General features: G+C 34.2%; 1 protein-coding gene across 2 annotated transcripts in view; it reads left to right on the top strand.

Moving 5' to 3' along the window:
* The window catches only part of ADGRA1 (adhesion G protein-coupled receptor A1), a 254,011-nt gene that overhangs the window by 221,309 nt on the left and 14,664 nt on the right, over positions 1-18,038 (top strand). For both annotated transcript variants that reach the window (XM_030276174.4, XM_030276175.4), the window contains one exon: positions 558-703. In XM_030276174.4, the coding sequence (XP_030132034.4) occupies positions 558-703 (146 nt within the window). The remainder of the gene's footprint in view (positions 1-557; positions 704-18,038) is intronic.

Here is an 18,038-nt window from a genome sequence, read left to right as displayed (position 1 = left end):
TACTGCTTCCATAGTAATGAATAACAATTACTAACATAACAAAGATTTTAGCATTTTAGAGGTGTTTGTACTTTGTTTTCCTTTCAATGAAAAACACACCAGTTTCTTGGAGACAAAGTGATAATAACATTATTAGAGTTTGTAATTCTTTTTAAGGGGGGGATGCCAAGAGCTGTCTTTTTCTTTTTTAATTCTGTAGACAAGTTTTATTAAAGTATGTCTGAAAATAATCTGGATTTATCAGTGCAAATAGCGCTGATGCCATTTCATGAAGTCAACTTTGCCTGTATATAGCAAAGAGGGAACTACAGCAAGATATTCCTGAAAAGTTAAAGGAAATAACATAATAGTTATTATATAATATGCTGGCCTCTCATTACATTTTAAGTTGCATTCTCGAGGCAGGCTAACAAAGAGTGCAACACAAGCTAAGAGTCACATCATTTTAAATCCAGGTGTAAAATGTTTTCACTGTGCCCTTATGAAGTAAGATTCTTGTAAAACCCTTGTTTTACTGATCCGTTTATTGAGTTGTTTAATTGTCCACTCTGTTTCAGGTTGGCATAGTACTGCATTATTCCACACTCTCTACTATGCTATGGATTGGAGTAACTGCCAGGAATATTTATAAGCAAGTCACAAAAAAACCTCAGCCTTGCCAAAACAGTGACCAACCTTCTTATCCAAAGCAACCTCTACTCAGGTATGGACTATTATTTTTTTAATCTCTTCCTAGAACAAATCAATTATAAGCAAACTCTCATTCATATTTCTGTATTTTTTACTTTTTATGAACTATAAATAGCATCCATAAAGAACTGAGCCACTTAGGTGTGTACAAAAATCTGAGTATTTATTGTATGCTGAGCATTAACTCTGGTCAGAGGATGGAAATATGCAGGACTGGTATTGGCTAAGTTCAGATACCTTTATCTGAACAGGAAGAATTGAAATGTTTCCGATTATTTCTTACGGAGGGGAAAAAAAACCCCAAAACTGCAAGTGGCGTGATTCCGAGCCTTATTTAATCATCAGAAACTGTGTTGTAATGACCCTTTACCTTTATCTCTTCTGCTCTACTTCTTGCCTACACTCGTATTGAAAGCCTAATAACCTGATAGCAGCCTTGCTCATTCCCCATCAGAGATGTAATGCTATTACAGGAGCCACTGGAAGTCTGCACTCCCTATCAGCTCTCGCTGGAGCAGACTCAAATGTGTCCCTGATGGCATCGCAGGTGTAAGACAGTGGGAGTTCTTGCCAGATGCCTCTGAGATGCTGAAACTCCAAGCCAAAATAGTCAGTCTGAGCAAGAAAAAAAAATTAAACCCTAGCAAAACCTTACCACAAAACCAAAGGCATGAGAAGATTAATTCATCTTTTTTAAGCTTAGTTATCAAAAAAGTACATATTAGTCAATGTTATATATTGTCCCTATACAGGTTTTGGAGGGAGGCAGAAAATGAACTTCCAGAGGACAATTCCTCCTATCCATCTTGAATATTTTTGTGAGGACAGGATGAATTGCTTATGGAGGTGCCTCTTTTTTCCCACAGATCGTGGACAAGTCTGAATGGTCAATTTAGCCTAAAGACCTTAGTTTTATAGTGGAGGTCAGGAAATACAAATTCTACTTTTTATGTCTTTTCTGTGAAAAATCCACAATGTATTCTTTTAAACAGATGTAGATTATTTTGTTTTAAACACAAAATTTTTAGCCAGTAGCATTTATAAATGACTGTGTGATGGTATCACAACTTAAAAGTCTGTAGGAAGATTAATTTTTTCATCTGATTCTCCAGAGCAAAAATTTTACTAACATGATTTTAGTTAAAAAACTAGTGAGTTTCCTTCTTTCTAAAACACTTTATTTCTAGATAAATTGAAATTGATTAAAGGTAACATAAAATGTGTATTGCGATGAGAATAAGTGCCATATTGATCCTTAGCTTTGTTAGGTGTAAGCAAGAGAATACTCTTTCACTAATAGTGCCTGATTTTGCTAATCCATTATTTACTACACCATTCTTCAGAGATGAGAATTTCACTCCTTCAGTTACCAGCTCATGGCAAAATGAATAATTGCCAATTTTCAAATGCTGCAGTGTGACTATGAAGGTAGAAAATTGTTACAAGTTACATAGACCCAGCATAGTGTATGTTCTTCAAATTCAAATCTTGTTTGAGTTGGAAAACAATAGACAGTCAGGTTAGAGGAAAGATGACTCTAATTAGAAGCTTTGTTGTACCAGTCGTGTTGAGGTTTCCAGACAGTGAAAATAAATAGTAGCTATTTTAAGTTTAGCAATAGAAATGATAAACCACTTCTAGCTGTGAGAGAACATGGGTATAATTGTTTAATAGCTAAGTAAAATTATTCTAAGCTATTTTTCTCCCACAGGGCACCATGTATCTTAGAGACACAGGCACTGAAATGTCTAATACAATTTCACAATAGTTAGCACTAGTTTCAAAATAGTAATGATCACTTCATGTTCAAAACAGGCATAGTATATGTAAAATTAAGAGTCACTTTAAGCAAGAAAATGCTAAACTCATAATTAGTAGTTTGTTCTTTTAGAATGATAATGATAATTTTTGGGGGCATTTTACCTTTCCTGATTTTAATAAAATTAAAGTCTGAATTATTCCTTTCCATAATATTTCCATAAAATCCATCAATGATGCTTATATTTCAAGGCAGTCATCTATAAGAAATGTTTTAACTAGTCAGTGTTCTTGTGTCTATAAGCCAATGCCAGCCTTTATACATATTCCTCAAGTACTTAAGGGAAAACATCTGAGTTTGGGTGAGGGGGTGTTAATTTTTCTCCACTTGACATCAGTAGATAGCTAAATAGTATAAAGTTTATTCAAATGGAGATGGAGTTAAGCTTTATTATATGTCAGGACTATCAGTAATAGGAAGCAAATTATACAGTCTACGAGACACTTTTAAACAAGATGTAGTTTTTCAGTGATCCTTCTCTATGGACTTAGAGAATATACAAAACAAATATGTGAATGTGTTTGGCAAGAGCTCCATGCTCGGCTCTTGCTCTTCAGTCTTCTTTGGTAAGGGATGTATTTGATAGAAGGTGTTTCCAGTTCGTGTGAGTGTTTCTGTATTCCTTATATATGCACTTGCTGTAGGGATACGTAGAGGTACCTTTTGTGAATCAGTAAGTGGGATCTAATGCCAAAAATCGGTACATAAATCTATCATGTGGAATTTACCAAGAAATCTTAAAAATTGTGAAAATAAATAGAATAGAATATCTGAAAGGAGACCTTACCTGTTAGTAGAAAAGGCTGTAGGCTTGTAAGAGTTGCTGCAGTTTCTCTGCCTGCTGTTTGCATATTCATTTGCAGAAGCAAGACAAATGAGGTGCCCTTGATCTTTTTCTCCTACTTTTCTTTGAGCTGTAGCAATAAGTACCCTATTATGTAAAGCTGTGGTTCTTTATAAGTTTTCTCTCTTCTAGATAGAGTGATCAAATTTGAAACATTTTTGCAGACTAATTTGATTTAATGGCAATATGATTTTAAATATTGCCTCTTTTTATATGTTAATCATATATTATGAGATACATTATGTACACTGTACATTATACAGTATATATACTTTATTATATATATTATTCATGAAATACATATTATCTGTTAATTACAGAGTTAAACCCCTGAGGGCCTATCACTTTATGACTGGAACCAACTGTAACAATTCTGGCATTTTTCTCTAAATGTGCCTAGATGCTAATGAGGTAGACCAAATTAATGCATCATTGAGTTTTGTGTATTGAAATTCTGAACCTTAGCACTTCAACAGATAATGAAATTACTTCCTGTAAAATATACTCTCTGGTATTCTTAATAGAAATAAATAATTCTATCTGTTCATCCTCTGTGGACATTTGTTAAACCTGGCAGAGTTTAGCTTCTGACTCATCTGAAGGCAGATTTTGCCAGCAAAGGCAAAGGGGCATGCAAGATTCAGCTATTACTGCAATGTACAGAACTTCTTATCAGCCCAAGCTGAGGCACAGGTAGTGTTAGTTTTTGTGCCTGCTGTGTGCATGCATTTTTCATGTGATGCTCTGTGCACATACAGATTAGACAGAAGTACAGACCAGCAGAAAAGACTTCTGAAAGATAGTCTGTTAAAATCATTTCTTTCTAGAGTGACAGGAAAAAAAATAAGATTACTTTCATTTTTAATAAGATAACTAGTAAACACAATTGCATTCTAAACATTTTAAAACAAAAAAAAGCTGCTAGCTGGGCTAGAGATTGGTGATAAGGAGACAGATAATTAAGTTTTATCTCAAGGTTAGGTACAAATATATCTCCTAATGTTCTCCTACCTCTTTTATTCAATGAATATCTTGCAAGATAACTAATATGGCAGTCTTCAGATTACAGAGTCCAATATTCCATATCTGTCATGAAAAAATATCAATGTGCATAAATAAGGTTGCAGAAGCAACAGCAAAATGGATAACAGTTGATGTCGCTGTCTCTGTTGAACTTCATCTTATTTTTTATGCAACATATTTTGATAAGCTTTTTAAAATGTTCTTTCTAAAATCGTGTGGCTGTTAGGAAATGTACCTCATGTTCTGCTCTTTAGAAAAATTGTATATCTAGCTGTAGTAGTAATTTCAGAATGCATTGTGCCCTTTGCTTTGTATTCAAAGGAGTAGCCTTAGTACTATAGCTAAAAAATCATAACTGAGCCAAAGTGAAACAGTTTTCAGCAGCACACACAGAGTACCTACAGTCAATACCACTGGCTTCAATTCATTTCTCTTACTGTTTTCAACCTTAAGTAACTTTAAGAATAATTTTTAGAATAAGAAAGCTGATTTCCTGTTTCACATATTTTGAAATGTCTTAACTGTCCTTTAAATCTGCACACAGAGCAGACCTAGAAGTACAGTTGTTGAGAATCGGAGTCGTTTGGTCAAACTCTACTGTTCTGCTAATACATGTTTACATGCAGATATGAGTATGGATGTCTGCTATTCTATATGAGGTTGTATATGGGCAAGTTTCTGTACATCATCCGTCCACTTCCAGAGTACAGAGCAATGTCTTGAAAGCAGCAACAAAAGGGGTCTTCCCAGTGAGCTGTTTGTGGTGTAGTGGTGACTAACAACCTACGCCCTGAGCTCCTGCAAGGTGTGGTAGTGCTGCATCTTCCCCCTGTCCTTGGGAGCGTGGCAGCTCTTCGTGTTCATTCCCAAGCTCATTATTCCTCTCAGCTGCCTAAACATTAATCAGCAGCACCTAGCTAAACAGTAGCAAAGTATCTATGAGACACTGAATTATGCTAAATCCTTTCGCTGCAAAAAGGAGAAACCACACTAAACTTTCAAATACAGGAAAATCCTCTTCTTCTGGTATTGTCGACTAGTCGTGTGATGAGGCTCTTGCCTTACAGTTAGGGGATTTTGCAGACTTGCATGATACCACAGGGGTCATGGCACCCACTTAGTGCTTTGTTCACAGTGTTAAACCTGCTTTTCTCAGGATGAACATTTAGCTGCTTGATCTGAATTCTGACAAGCTGGAAACCAACACATGGGCACAAATGGATCTATTGCTGTGTTTGCCTAACTGCTGAGAGAGTCCTGAGAGAGCCTGGCAGGAAATGTTATGACTTCCATCACAAATTGATTATAGGAAAATTTTTACGAATAAGTTACCAATAAAGCAGGCTGTATCTTGAATATGAGTTGCACACAGTAATCTTCATTATGTCATTAGAAATTGTCGCGTGATATTTTTGCACCATAATGGAGTTACTAAAAACATTCCAGTTATAAAGACCAAAGACTTCTTATATTTAGTTTTTAAAGAATGATTATGTCCAGATAAAAACCCTAGAATAAAAAAAACCTAGCACTTTCTAATATTCCTGAGGCTGAAAGGGTCTTCAGAAAATGATCTTTGTTAATGTCTCCTATCATTTATAGCAAGCTGGCTACAATTTATTGCAGCATGATAGCAGTGTAATGGGGGATCAGAATTTGACTACGATAAGAAATACTTTATTAAACATCAGGTTTAGCAAATATGCTATTTTTTTGGTCATGCCCTTTTCTGAATCTTCAGGCTGAATCATATGAAGCAACATAATTTACATTCTGACAGACAGAGACATTACTTGTCCCCTTGATACCAGCAGCTCTGAAATGCAGTTAAGTTCTAGTGCATTTTTTATTAGTTCTGGCTCTCATGAATTCATGTCTTCTAGTACGAAACAGTGATTGAGAGAGAGGGAGAGAGAAAGAGGTCAGATGAAAAGTATCATTTGCAATCCATTGTTTTCTTCTTTGTGATATGCTCATAGAGTTTTGATCCATGAAAGCCCATCTTTCCTTCCCATAGAGAACATATCGAACTTCCTCTATAAAGTATAAATTAAGACCTGATTATCCCAAGGGATCATCTGTCGTTTTCTTAAAAATTCTCTATGGTTTGAGTATGTTGAATTAAATAGGAGCTGCCACAGGGCAGAATTCTCAGGAGCCTTGAGGAGATCTCTCTAGTTCCCTCTTTACTATTAGCATAGACCCAGTTGTGTCATTGCAAAGTGAAAATGATGCCTCTCTGTAAGTAAGGTTTTCACCAGATGGATGAACCATGGCCATTCTCAGTCTCTCTGAGAATCTGCTTCAGGAAGTTGACTATAATTTAAGTACTTGATTGTATCATTTTGCACACAGGACAGAATATTTAGATGTGGGCAGGGTCAGTAATCAGGAAGTTTATCTCACATTTCTGATATTATAATCAACATTTCTTATTTTAGATATGGGAAGTTAAGAATGGAAATGTATATTATTAGATAATTTTTAAATTGTGCAGTAATTTTTTGCAATCCTCATGTATTCTCAAGGCTGCTTATCACCTCCATACTGTAAGTTCCTAATAACATCAACGTGTGTAACAGCTGTTTTTATCAAATGGCTTGGGTTGGGAGGGACCTTAAAGATAATCTAGTAATGTTTCTTAGATACTAGCTGCAAAACACTATTTCCATGTTTCTTGTTTCAATATTTATCATATTCCCAGGAAGGAGAAAGGCCATATTGATAAAAGAGCTTTTCTAATTTTTTTTCATTTAATTAATTACAATTGAATGTAAGAAAAGCCACGTTTCCCTTCCAGTTATTGTGTTCATTTTATCCACCAAAGTAAGGCTTATAGCCACAACATCAAAATAAGTTATTATGTTGTTATACTGGATATTAAAGTAAGGGTAACAGCTTTTTCTAAGTTTTAGTTTGATTTAATTATAGAGCTAATATTTTGATCAATGCTTCATTGCTTCCAAAGACAATTTTAATACCTGTCATTCAAAGATGACACAACACAAGTAATACAACAGTACCAACAGAAATGCTGATCATTATAGACAGATTGTGCTCTGTCTAATCAGCCCACCAATTTAGGCAAGTTCTCAAAAAAAGCAAAAAACACACCAAACAACCAAACAAAATCAACCAAAACCTGCCCTCAAACAAAAATAATTAAAATGCTAGGAGGAACTTTAGCCAGAACAAACAGAACAATTCTGCCCCTTGAGGTATAAAAGCTAGAGATAATGAAAAAGAGAAGCTTAAAAACAAAACAAGTCGGTATATCACAAATTAAAGGGAGAGACAGGATTCCAGAACCTAAGGGTACTTGGAATTTGGTTTGATACATCAAAGACATGCTATTTAGCATGATCACTCTTAAATGCTGATATATGTTCAGATGGAGTCAAGGATGTAGCTGAAAGGTCTGCAGTGGAAAAGGGACGAGGGACTGCGATGAGGGAAACATTTTCATTAATTCTTTTTACTGAATTTCAACTTGAAGTTAATTTTATTTCCATCAGATGGGGATAAAATTGGTCATAGACAACAATTAATTCAAGTTTGAATTAATTATTATACATGAGAAAATTTCCAGTAAAATGAAAATATTAAAACAGCATGGAGGTCCACAGTAGCAATATATTGTCATTGGTATCCTGAGAAAGTGGTTGCACTTTGCATAGGCCATGTAAATATTCATTGCTGACAGCATTGCATTGCCAGGGTATGGTGTCATAACATGGAGTTATTTTCCTGCCAGCTCTTTATCAAATAGAAGAAGTGATTAGAGCTTTTCTTCTCCGCCTTCAATATGAGTGATTGAATTGTGGAGTCATTAACAGAAAGATGGTAACAGAGCCGCCTGCTTTGCTTGTAGTTTCACTTCATCTGGCTTATAAATCAAAATTCCAAAAGTTTGTTCTCATGGGGTCATTGGCAATACTACTCTTCAAAACTGACCTGAAAGAACCACCAAATGCTTTAAGTGAATTTGAATGCAGTACCAATACTTTAAGTGAATGTTCCTCAGAGGATAGGATCCTCCTTGATGTGAGCTGATTTCAAGAGCGTGTCAAAATCAAAGTAGAAAAAAGATTTTCTTGCTGTCATAACTTCATTAGCTGAGGTACAGGTGAGTTGCACATGATGTTGACACTTTTCAGACTAGAAATACAATAATACCAAATCTTTGAGAGATGTTAAGGTAGAATTTTCATCCTCTTTTTTTAAAGAATGGTGTCTGAGCTACTTAGTATAGATGAAAATAAATGGGTTATGATTATTGCAAAAGAAACATATGTTCAGCTTACTACTTGTAAACAAGGTATTAAACACCATAGAAAGTCACTTAGATCCATTCAACTAAAACTCTCTCCACTGTTATGGCTGTTGGCAAACATAGCCAATAAAAGAAAATGACCACAGCTGAGTGATACCTAGGCATTTAATAATGAAATTATGTGCTTGGGATAGAAATTTTAACTACATGGGTTATGGCATTTTCAAGGTTTCAAAACTGTGTGCTTCCTGAAGACTTAAAATCAATTCTATGATATTTTCAGCTTTGAAAGGCTTGAGCTGCAACATGCTGATCTGCAGTACTGTGTATTAGATTGAATTTTCAGCTGCTTTTATCCTGAATTCGCATCTAGGTATTTCCTGGAAATTCAGAATTCTTGTCACACTGTCCCTTGCCTCAGTAGCTTTTAGGATTTGAGCTACTCATATACATAATTGTAGAGGGTAAGTTAGAGGGTGGGTAAGCTTGATAAAATGCTTTGTGCTTTGATATGCTGCTCCAGGCAAAATGTAAAATGCTGATTGGAAATTCTACAAGTTCAAGGATTTTTAGAAGATAATATATTCAGACTCCAATGGGGGCTTTGTAGGAAACTTTATCAGATTTGAAAGAACTAAATATTTTCTCAGATGATTCTCTGGTGTCATATAGATTAAACTTGATTATGCAAAAATGCTGTAAAGATAAATGTATATGATCTTTTCAAGTGTGCTTATTGTAATTGTATGGACAAGAACTAAGCATTCCCATCTGCATGAAATTAGATTCACCACAATTACAGAAAAGCATATCTGACTTTTAATAGTAGATGATTGTACTCATTAATTAGTGAGAAAAAATTAGTCACATTAGATATAAATTCTTTTTCCCAAAAATTATTCTGTGAGGAAGATAGAACTTAAAGTTTGTTACAGGACACTTGCATTAAGTAGGCATCTATATACATCCATCTTGACTGTAATGAAAACCCTGATGTTACAAGAAAATGTTAGTCATGAAGATTTATGAAGCATGTTGTGCAGACCGATAAACTGCAGTGTCACAGAAATGAGAACACTGCAGGCAGCCAACAAGTGCAATATAGGATTGCACAATAAATAGTCTGATAATAACTGCAGTACAGTGCAATCACTGTGCATTTAAGTTATAGCTTGGCATAGGACATAGTAGGTGTTGCATTTACCAATACATTGCCTCTCTTCCATAAAGGCATTTTGGCTAAAAGATATTATCAGATTCCAAGAGTAAACGCTGAACCAAAAATAATGTTTATCTTAAAATATGGCTTATCTTAAAATAAACTAGCAATAAAACACATATATATGTGTATTTTATGCACATATGTGTATATATATATTAGTAGTGATAGTTTTAAATAGGTAATTTTAATTTTTCATAATATTTTTCTTTATTAATGAATTGTAAAATTCAAGGAAATTAAATTATATTCCTTGGACAAACAAAATTTATGAAATCCACAGATATGCATATTACATTAAATATGTATAACTGTTGCAAATTCAGTTTCAGACCTGGCTTATTCTATGCATACTTCCTGTCAAATATGTGTGATAATCTCTGGTTTATGCCTGTTTGGAAGGAGAGCTTAAAAATCTTGGGAGGAAAAGCTTCATTAGATTAATTCATTTGGTTTTGAGTTGAGACACCATGGAAAATTATACATAAAGTTCCACTGATCTCCCTGATATTGTACATCTTAAGTAGTTGAAACCCATCACTGGAAATGTGGATGATTCAAGTTAGTGTTCATTTAAAAATCCAAATGAAAAGGCATTAAAGAGTAAATCATACAACAAATAATAAATTGCAGTAAGAGATAAATAGGTTAATATTAGGAAAATATTTCAACTTATGAAAATAGTTGTCAATTAAAACAGGTTACCTGGAAGTCTGGGGGAACTTTGTCCCAAGCAATTTCTTAACATAAATTAGATAAAGCCAAGCCAGTCATGACAGATGTTTAATGTGACTCTGACTCAGAGCTTTTGAGTAGACTAGGTGATCTTCTGGTATTCATTCCTGCCCTACAATTCTGTTACTAGTAAACCAAGGATTTTTCCTAACACTATTTTCATTTTTCATCTCTTATTTGCTGCTGAATTTCTACAGCCTCATTGGTCTCTTAAGAAACTCCTGTGTTTCATTATGCAAGCAAATTCTGACAGAAGAGACTTTGAAACTAATGTGTTCCAAATATGCCTTCAGTGTTTGGAAATGTTATGAGTCTTGTAGAAACTGGCTGCTGCTCTTGCAGGTATTTTTATTCAGGTACCACCTTACTATATAAAACATAACAAAAATTAGGCCACCTTCTGCTTGGAAACACATGCACTCACATTAGATTTTCAGTGGGAGCTACACATATTTAGTCATAGGAAGATTTTGGTTCACAGGTTGAAAATACTGCTGATTGCTACTTAAAAATAAATTTTGGTAAATATTCTGTCATTTTAATGATGCAGATTAAAATATTTTCAAAATATAATATCTAATATACCTTAGTAAAATAGAATGTCGAGTTTAAACTTTATGCCTGTATTGATTGAGTATTCATTCAGACAAAGGGATAATGCCATTATTATTGGATAACACTTACTCAGAGAATCACTCAGGATTTTAAGTTTATCAGAAAGTGAACATTGATAAGGTTTTCTGTGAAAGAAAACTTGAGCACACGAGATGCCTGACTTATTTATCTATTGATAGTAAGAGATACCTAGTATTGTTTTAGCTATTAATTGTGAGGAAAGAAAACTATGATTACAGAAGACCATTTGTGTTTAGTTTTTAATATTTGTGAGCAGTGTCAAGAAAAAGTCATGAGTGGTCAGTCACATGATCTTGCTGCTTCTTCATATTAGATGAACTTGTAGACATCACCAGGAAAAAAAGTATTTCTACAGGGAGAGTTCATTTCCATTCTGGAATTCTATATCTGGAATTACTGATGTCTCTAAAACCCTTTTTCATTAATCCAAAAGAAAAGGAGCAAATTGTGGGTAAATCACAACCTCTGTTTTTTGCAGAATAGCTAATCCATGCTAGGTAAGGCATTTTTGACTGTTGAATGTGGATTAGCATACTCGTATTATTGTCTTATAAGAATAGTGTTAAACTTGTCTACTTGTATATCTCAGTCTTCCATTAGAGGTGCTGAAGAAGCAACCAGTTATCCATATTCCCTCTTCATGCTTCTAAGAGAATGCTTTCCAATTGGAGAGACTGTTTCCTTCTGAGGTTCTGGCATTGCTAAATCCAATAATTGTTGTACTTAGCAAAGCTAGGCAGCCTTTTGACCCAGAAACCTGAGCAATGAGATGCTCTTACAGTTTTGTGAAAATGGCTGTCTATGCCTTTTCAAATCTATTTTTTCCAAGTTCATAACTTTCTGGAAATGGCACATTGTTTCTAGCTTTTAATTAATATTTATTGATTAATGTTTATAAAAATAACTCCACCTCTGCTTTTCCTTTTCCTTCAAAGTTTCATCATCACTTCCGGTTGAGTGCTCAAAAAAAACCTATTTTTTTTTTAACTTAGCTTTTGACCTTTTTATAAATGATGCAAAACATTTCTTTTTGCTTCTGGTTAAAATCTGGAATAGGGATCATCAGAAATAGATTTCTGTGTATGTCAGCTTTTAAAAAATAGGAAAAAAAGCAAATGTTCATCCCATCATCATACATAAAAGATTTTCCATAGCTCAGTTTAGTAATACAAAGACCGACAACAGCAAAACCCCTCAACATTAAAGTTAAAAATCAGGGTTGACATTCATGAACTCATGCAATTGTACCTTTGTTTCTTACTTTTCAATAGGGTGAATTAAGGACAAAATGTCAACCTGAATTTTTGTCAATAAATCTAAATCTCCATGGTTTTGTGGAGACAGTCATTAATTGAACAGTACTTTCTATGGGTTAATAGCAGGCTAATCCATAATATTTTTTCCTAATATAAAATTAAAAAAGCATTCCTTGCTGCCTCTAGATTAGAAGACTGAATTACATCCTATGGACTGTGAAAGAGAAAGTGTTCCAGAAAGAAGCCAAAAGCCTTTAAAACCATCTAAAAAATAAGTTATTTTCAGCGTGTTTTAATGCTTCCCTGCTGCTTGTTACATTTAATAAAAACTTCTTCCTAACTTTTAAGTTCTTGGCTACCTGCATATCTGTCAAGATGAAAAATTTGAAATTGTAGAAATGGATAACATTGCATAAATTCTAATGTAATATTTTCTCCACAAAAGACCAAAAAAGTCAGCATTTTCCTTTTTGCAAACTTTAGAGATGAAACTTCACTAAGGTTCTTTACAGGGTAGATTAGTTTCTGAAAAAGAATAATGCAGTTGTGTAGTACAAAATTAAGCAAGTCTGCATGTCACATGGAGTTTGATTGGAGCAAGTGGGGATAAAGCACTTGGATCAGTAATGGATGCACAACCTATTAAACACAATAATGGGGTTTGTACAGAGCTTAAATTTCTCCTTGGTTTCAACTGGCTTTGGCTGGTTTCAGCCACAGGTGTAAGCATTATTGTTGGGATGTGGAGTGGGGTCTCCTGAGTTTCATTGTCGCCTATTTGGTTACATTTCGGTAATGCATTGCACTGTTCTAAAGAACTCAGTCTTTACAGACATTTATTTGAAAAGTTATATTGAAAGTTTATTAGAGATTTGAAAATATTTGAAACACATTTATATTGAAAAATATTCAGAATAAATTTTAAAATTTAGGAATTTTCAAGTTATGCTCACTCACCTGTGAATTAGTCCACTCTGAGTAGTACATATGTTTCAAATTGCATATCGGTATATCCTAGAAGAGCAGTGGTTGAAAGAAGCCTTCTCTCAGCATTGACAGCTGGTATGGATGGAGCCTCATAAGACTGAAAAGATAGCAATGAATAATAAGTTAATTATAGTGTAATAAAAAAATAAGATTGGTAGAAACATCTGTAAGTCATTGAGTTTAACTCTCCTTTCAAAGCAAATCCAATTTAAGACTGAGCTCAGGTTCTCACCTAGGTCAGTTTTGAAAATCTGCAAGGGCTTCTTTCTCTTGTTCTGGTACTATATCCTTTTAGCTTTCATATTGGATGGACCCACAAACATGAAATGAAATAAATAATAAAAAAATCACCCAATCCCATCAAAATTCAGGAATATGTTACAAACTGAAATACATGGAAACAAAACTGTCATTGCTGAGGGAAAATTACCTCCTTCATTAGGAGGTAATGAATTGTGCTTAAAAATGTTGGAATACCACCAAAAAAACTCAAGGAGAGAAGTTATTCACAATTAATCAAATTAATAGATTTTGGATTTCCACTTTTTTTTTTTTTTTTGGTATTAATTTACAGTGGTTGCATGTAGAATAGTTGCATGTTCCAAATGTTGCCAGCTGAAAATGGGATTTTCATTCATGGAAGATGACAACTTTTTTGCTATGTCTTCCTATTCTGAAAAGGAAAATAAGATTTAGAAATTATTATGCAAGAGAGATGCAGAAAAAATTCTGATTTGAAAAAATTGAAATGTTTTATCTTTGTATTTTGAATTTTTTACCTGACCTATATTTTGCAGCCTCACATTTTAGACTTGTGGTGCATAAATTTTCAGACTCTAATCTTTGTGGACTGCAATTTAATTGTTGAGGGAAGTATTCTATTCTGTCCTGCTGCTCTATATAAGGACTGAGATTTTTTTTTTCCCACCAAGTAATTGTGAACAAAGGCAATATAAGGATAGAAAGAAAACCGAAAACCAAAAACGTACATGTCTAACTTATACAGGCACCTTGTACATAATAATTTATTTGCAATTTTTCCTCATGCAGTCTTGGTAAATAAAGCAAAAATGTGTACCTTCAGGATCTATATGTAAAAGCACTGAGGTTGTATTTTAGGATTTCAACATCCGTGCCTTGCCCTGGCTTTATCTGACTGTTTCCAGATGGTTTTCTGTATGACTGAAAGCAGCATCAGTGTGAATGAACATCCCGTCTATTACTTTTTCTTAACTTTAAGAGATGCTCCCTCCTCAACTCATGACCTGTGGCAAACCCTAAAAATACTAGAACTATTCAAAAAAATCAAAATATTTTAAAATGGGAACCAAATTAAAACAAAGAATCCCTTGCTTTACCACAGAGGTCTTTAGAGGAATTCAAAACCTGCATGTATGCTTTCATGTTTGAAAAAATTCCTTTTGGGAAGCTGTTTGATCTCCTCTCTAAAGATGTGGGTTTGATAGCTGAAAGCTTGGTAGCTGAAAAGATTCAACAGAAAGGGTTTTGTGGTTTCCATGGATCTTCTGTGTAAATGCTTTTCAATTTTAAATGGCCCTCTGGGTTTGTGACTGAATACTTCTTGTAGACCAGGAAGATTTAATAATCCAAATCATATTATTTTTATTTAGTCTGTGGTTTCTTCATGTCTTAAACAAGACTGTTTGTCCTCTCACTTTGCCTGAGGATACATCTTGCTAGAGCTGTGTGATTAGATTTTAGATACGTGCAGTTGAAAATAAACCCAATTACCTAACTAAATGGAAGGTAGCAGTAAATTGTGATTAGCACATAATTGTAAACTTCACAGTTGTAAATTGTAAAGCGATGCAGAAGTTTGAAACACTAAATGTTTGAATTTGGGGATGTAGCACCTAATCATTAACAATAGTTTGAAGGTGAGGCCTTTATTACCTTATTAGTAAAATTCTCAGAAACCTTAAGAATGCTTTAATACTTTGAAGTATTAATATTTAAAAGCCAATAGAAATATTTCCAGATATTTTCTGTAGATTCTAAATATGTCTTGAGTATGGTGTATGGGTTTCATTTAAGAATATGCATAGGATATGCTGAACAAATCTAGGGGGATGAAATTTACCACTGTTCTGTACACTTCATGAGAAGGCACTTTATGAGGACATATAAACCTATCAAAAATAACTCTATCAAATAGTAACAATATGTATGTTGCACGGTGGCCGTAACATTTGTAACTTTAAATTCTTTCTGAGAGGACTTGAACAGTAACAGCCCACTCACTGCTATGTGACAGAAGCCAGCTGATGCATTCAGCAGTTTTACATACAATTATAGCTGAAGCTGTAATTTTCATTTTCATTGAAGAAGGACAGTTTGGGGATTTTTGCAGAAATGGCAGATTTCATGGGGCAACATTAAATTTCCTAAACTGATTACTTTAATGGCTTGTATCAATCAAACAGGCTATAAAAGGTTCTTGAAATGTTTCAGAGCCATCTGAAGAGATAAATATGCTTTTAGCTTTCTCCCTACTATATTCTCTCTGTAAGTAGTTACACTATCATTCCTCATTCAGGAATTATTAAAGTAAACTAAAAATTATGATATTAATATAGAAAAGTAGGATGTTTTTGAAGACTGAATTTAAGATTCCTGTTTGCTAAGCTTCGAACCATTAAAGCTCACGTTTTCACATTTCGCCTAGAATTATCTGTAATAGAAAAATGGAAATTTATTCTTATTTTTATTTTGATCCCATTAAAGAAACAGTTTGTTTAAGGATGTGTCTGTTGTTGAGACTTGTCATGTCTAATAACTCAGCTGTAGCTGGTCTGAGATCAATAGATATCATTAAACTTCTCTACGTTCCATATGACTGGCTGGGCAGGTGAATAACAAATATAAAGACCTCGACATACGGGAGGGCAGAAGTTACAGAGAGATGGCATAACTGTGGGAAAGATCTTAAATAGGCCTTACAATGTTTTAGACACCAAAAACAAATGTGAAATTTGTAGGAAATCAGATTTCAGTTTTTCCCATGCCCACATAAAAGTTCAGCTTAGAAAGCTAAGATTCTGTATCACCTGCCCTCTGGATTAGGGGCTTAATTTTGCATCAGAAGATACAAGGCTTGCCAAAAACGAGCAAATTTACAATGTAGTTTCTTTGGAAACACACATCTTTAAAGTGGTTCTCATATTTTTCACTTTATTCTAAACAATTTTAACTCCCCCGGCACTTTGGGCAAAGATCTTGCCCTTCTTATAAGATCATTGACTTATATCAGAGAAAAAGAAAAAGAATGCATGAATTTAGAAGAATAGAATTAGCATGGTCTCTCATGAGTTCCTGTATTCTCTTTTCATTGTCTGTTTGCACATGTCTGTCTTAAATGCTCAGCTGAGCAAATCTGAGAACAAGGCTGCTGGATCTACCATTAAGGTCCCCATCTTTGTGACATTGATTGCTTGGTCATTAATATTTTCTGAATGACTCTCTGTGTGTACATTGAAAGAGTTTCAGAGAAAATAAAACTGAGAGTATTACCAACTGAGAATATGTTACCAATGAATCTCATGCCATCAAAATTACTTAGATCTAACTTGGCAGTATAGCTCATAATAAAAATTAATGCTTCAGAATATCTTTTTTTAATGCAACAAATATACTTCATAGCTAAATCCAAAAATATATCAAGCAGTGAATAAATAACCTCTGAATCAACTCTCAAAGCTTCTCATTCTGTGAAAGTTAAAAATATTGTATTTTCAGGTCATCTGAGAATTACAGAATTTCAAAACAAGGACTTGAATGGTCTGCTTAAACTTTTTAAAAATTGCTGCAGAAGAAGTAACCTCCTTTTTGTGAAAAAACTTTGCCTAAAAAGCAAGTGAGTGTCAAAAACTTAAAATGCATGAAACACAGGGGAATTCAGGAAGTTATGTTGGTCACTGCCAGAATAAAATATGGGGTTGACATAAATTCCTTTTAAAAAATACGATTTAAAAATTTAGTCATAGGAGAACATAGACCAGAACCCCTTGTCAGTGACTTTCACAGTCAAACCAAATTAAAATATATGTCCTCCTGATAGTAATTCTATTTGGTTCCTTTGACAGCCTTAATGAAATACTAGCTCAAGTAAAACCAAAGAAATCCATATTTCCTGTTTAAAATGCAAGGTGGTTCGACTGACATTCATAGGACATTGATACTAATACAAAGTGATCTGAGTATTAAATATGTGACAGTACAGGAGTACAGCACTTATTATCTTTACACGCTTTACTTTTCATTTCACTTTCATATTATATAAAATACCATTGTCACATATAGGCTGTTATCAAAATTTCTTGTCTTGATGAGGGTTGATAAGCTGATGGCTCTTTCCTCCCCTTTGAAAGGCAGAAGGACATCCTGGTGGTAATTGACTTTCTAGAGGTGTACTGCGATGCTCACTGAAGCACTTGTGTTTGATTCAGTAGGCTGGAACTGCAAAGTGATTTCAGCTAACAGCTCCATGCCAGAGGAGTCAAATGCCTGGAAAAATGAGGTGGCTATGAATACTTCCA

The sequence above is a fragment of the Taeniopygia guttata genome, chromosome 6 (genome assembly GCF_048771995.1).
Source record: "Taeniopygia guttata chromosome 6, bTaeGut7.mat, whole genome shotgun sequence".
NCBI classification, from domain to species: domain Eukaryota; kingdom Metazoa; phylum Chordata; class Aves; order Passeriformes; family Estrildidae; genus Taeniopygia; species Taeniopygia guttata.
The sequence above is the reverse complement of the archived record's forward strand: the minus strand, read 5'-3'. Positions and strand labels throughout refer to the sequence as shown.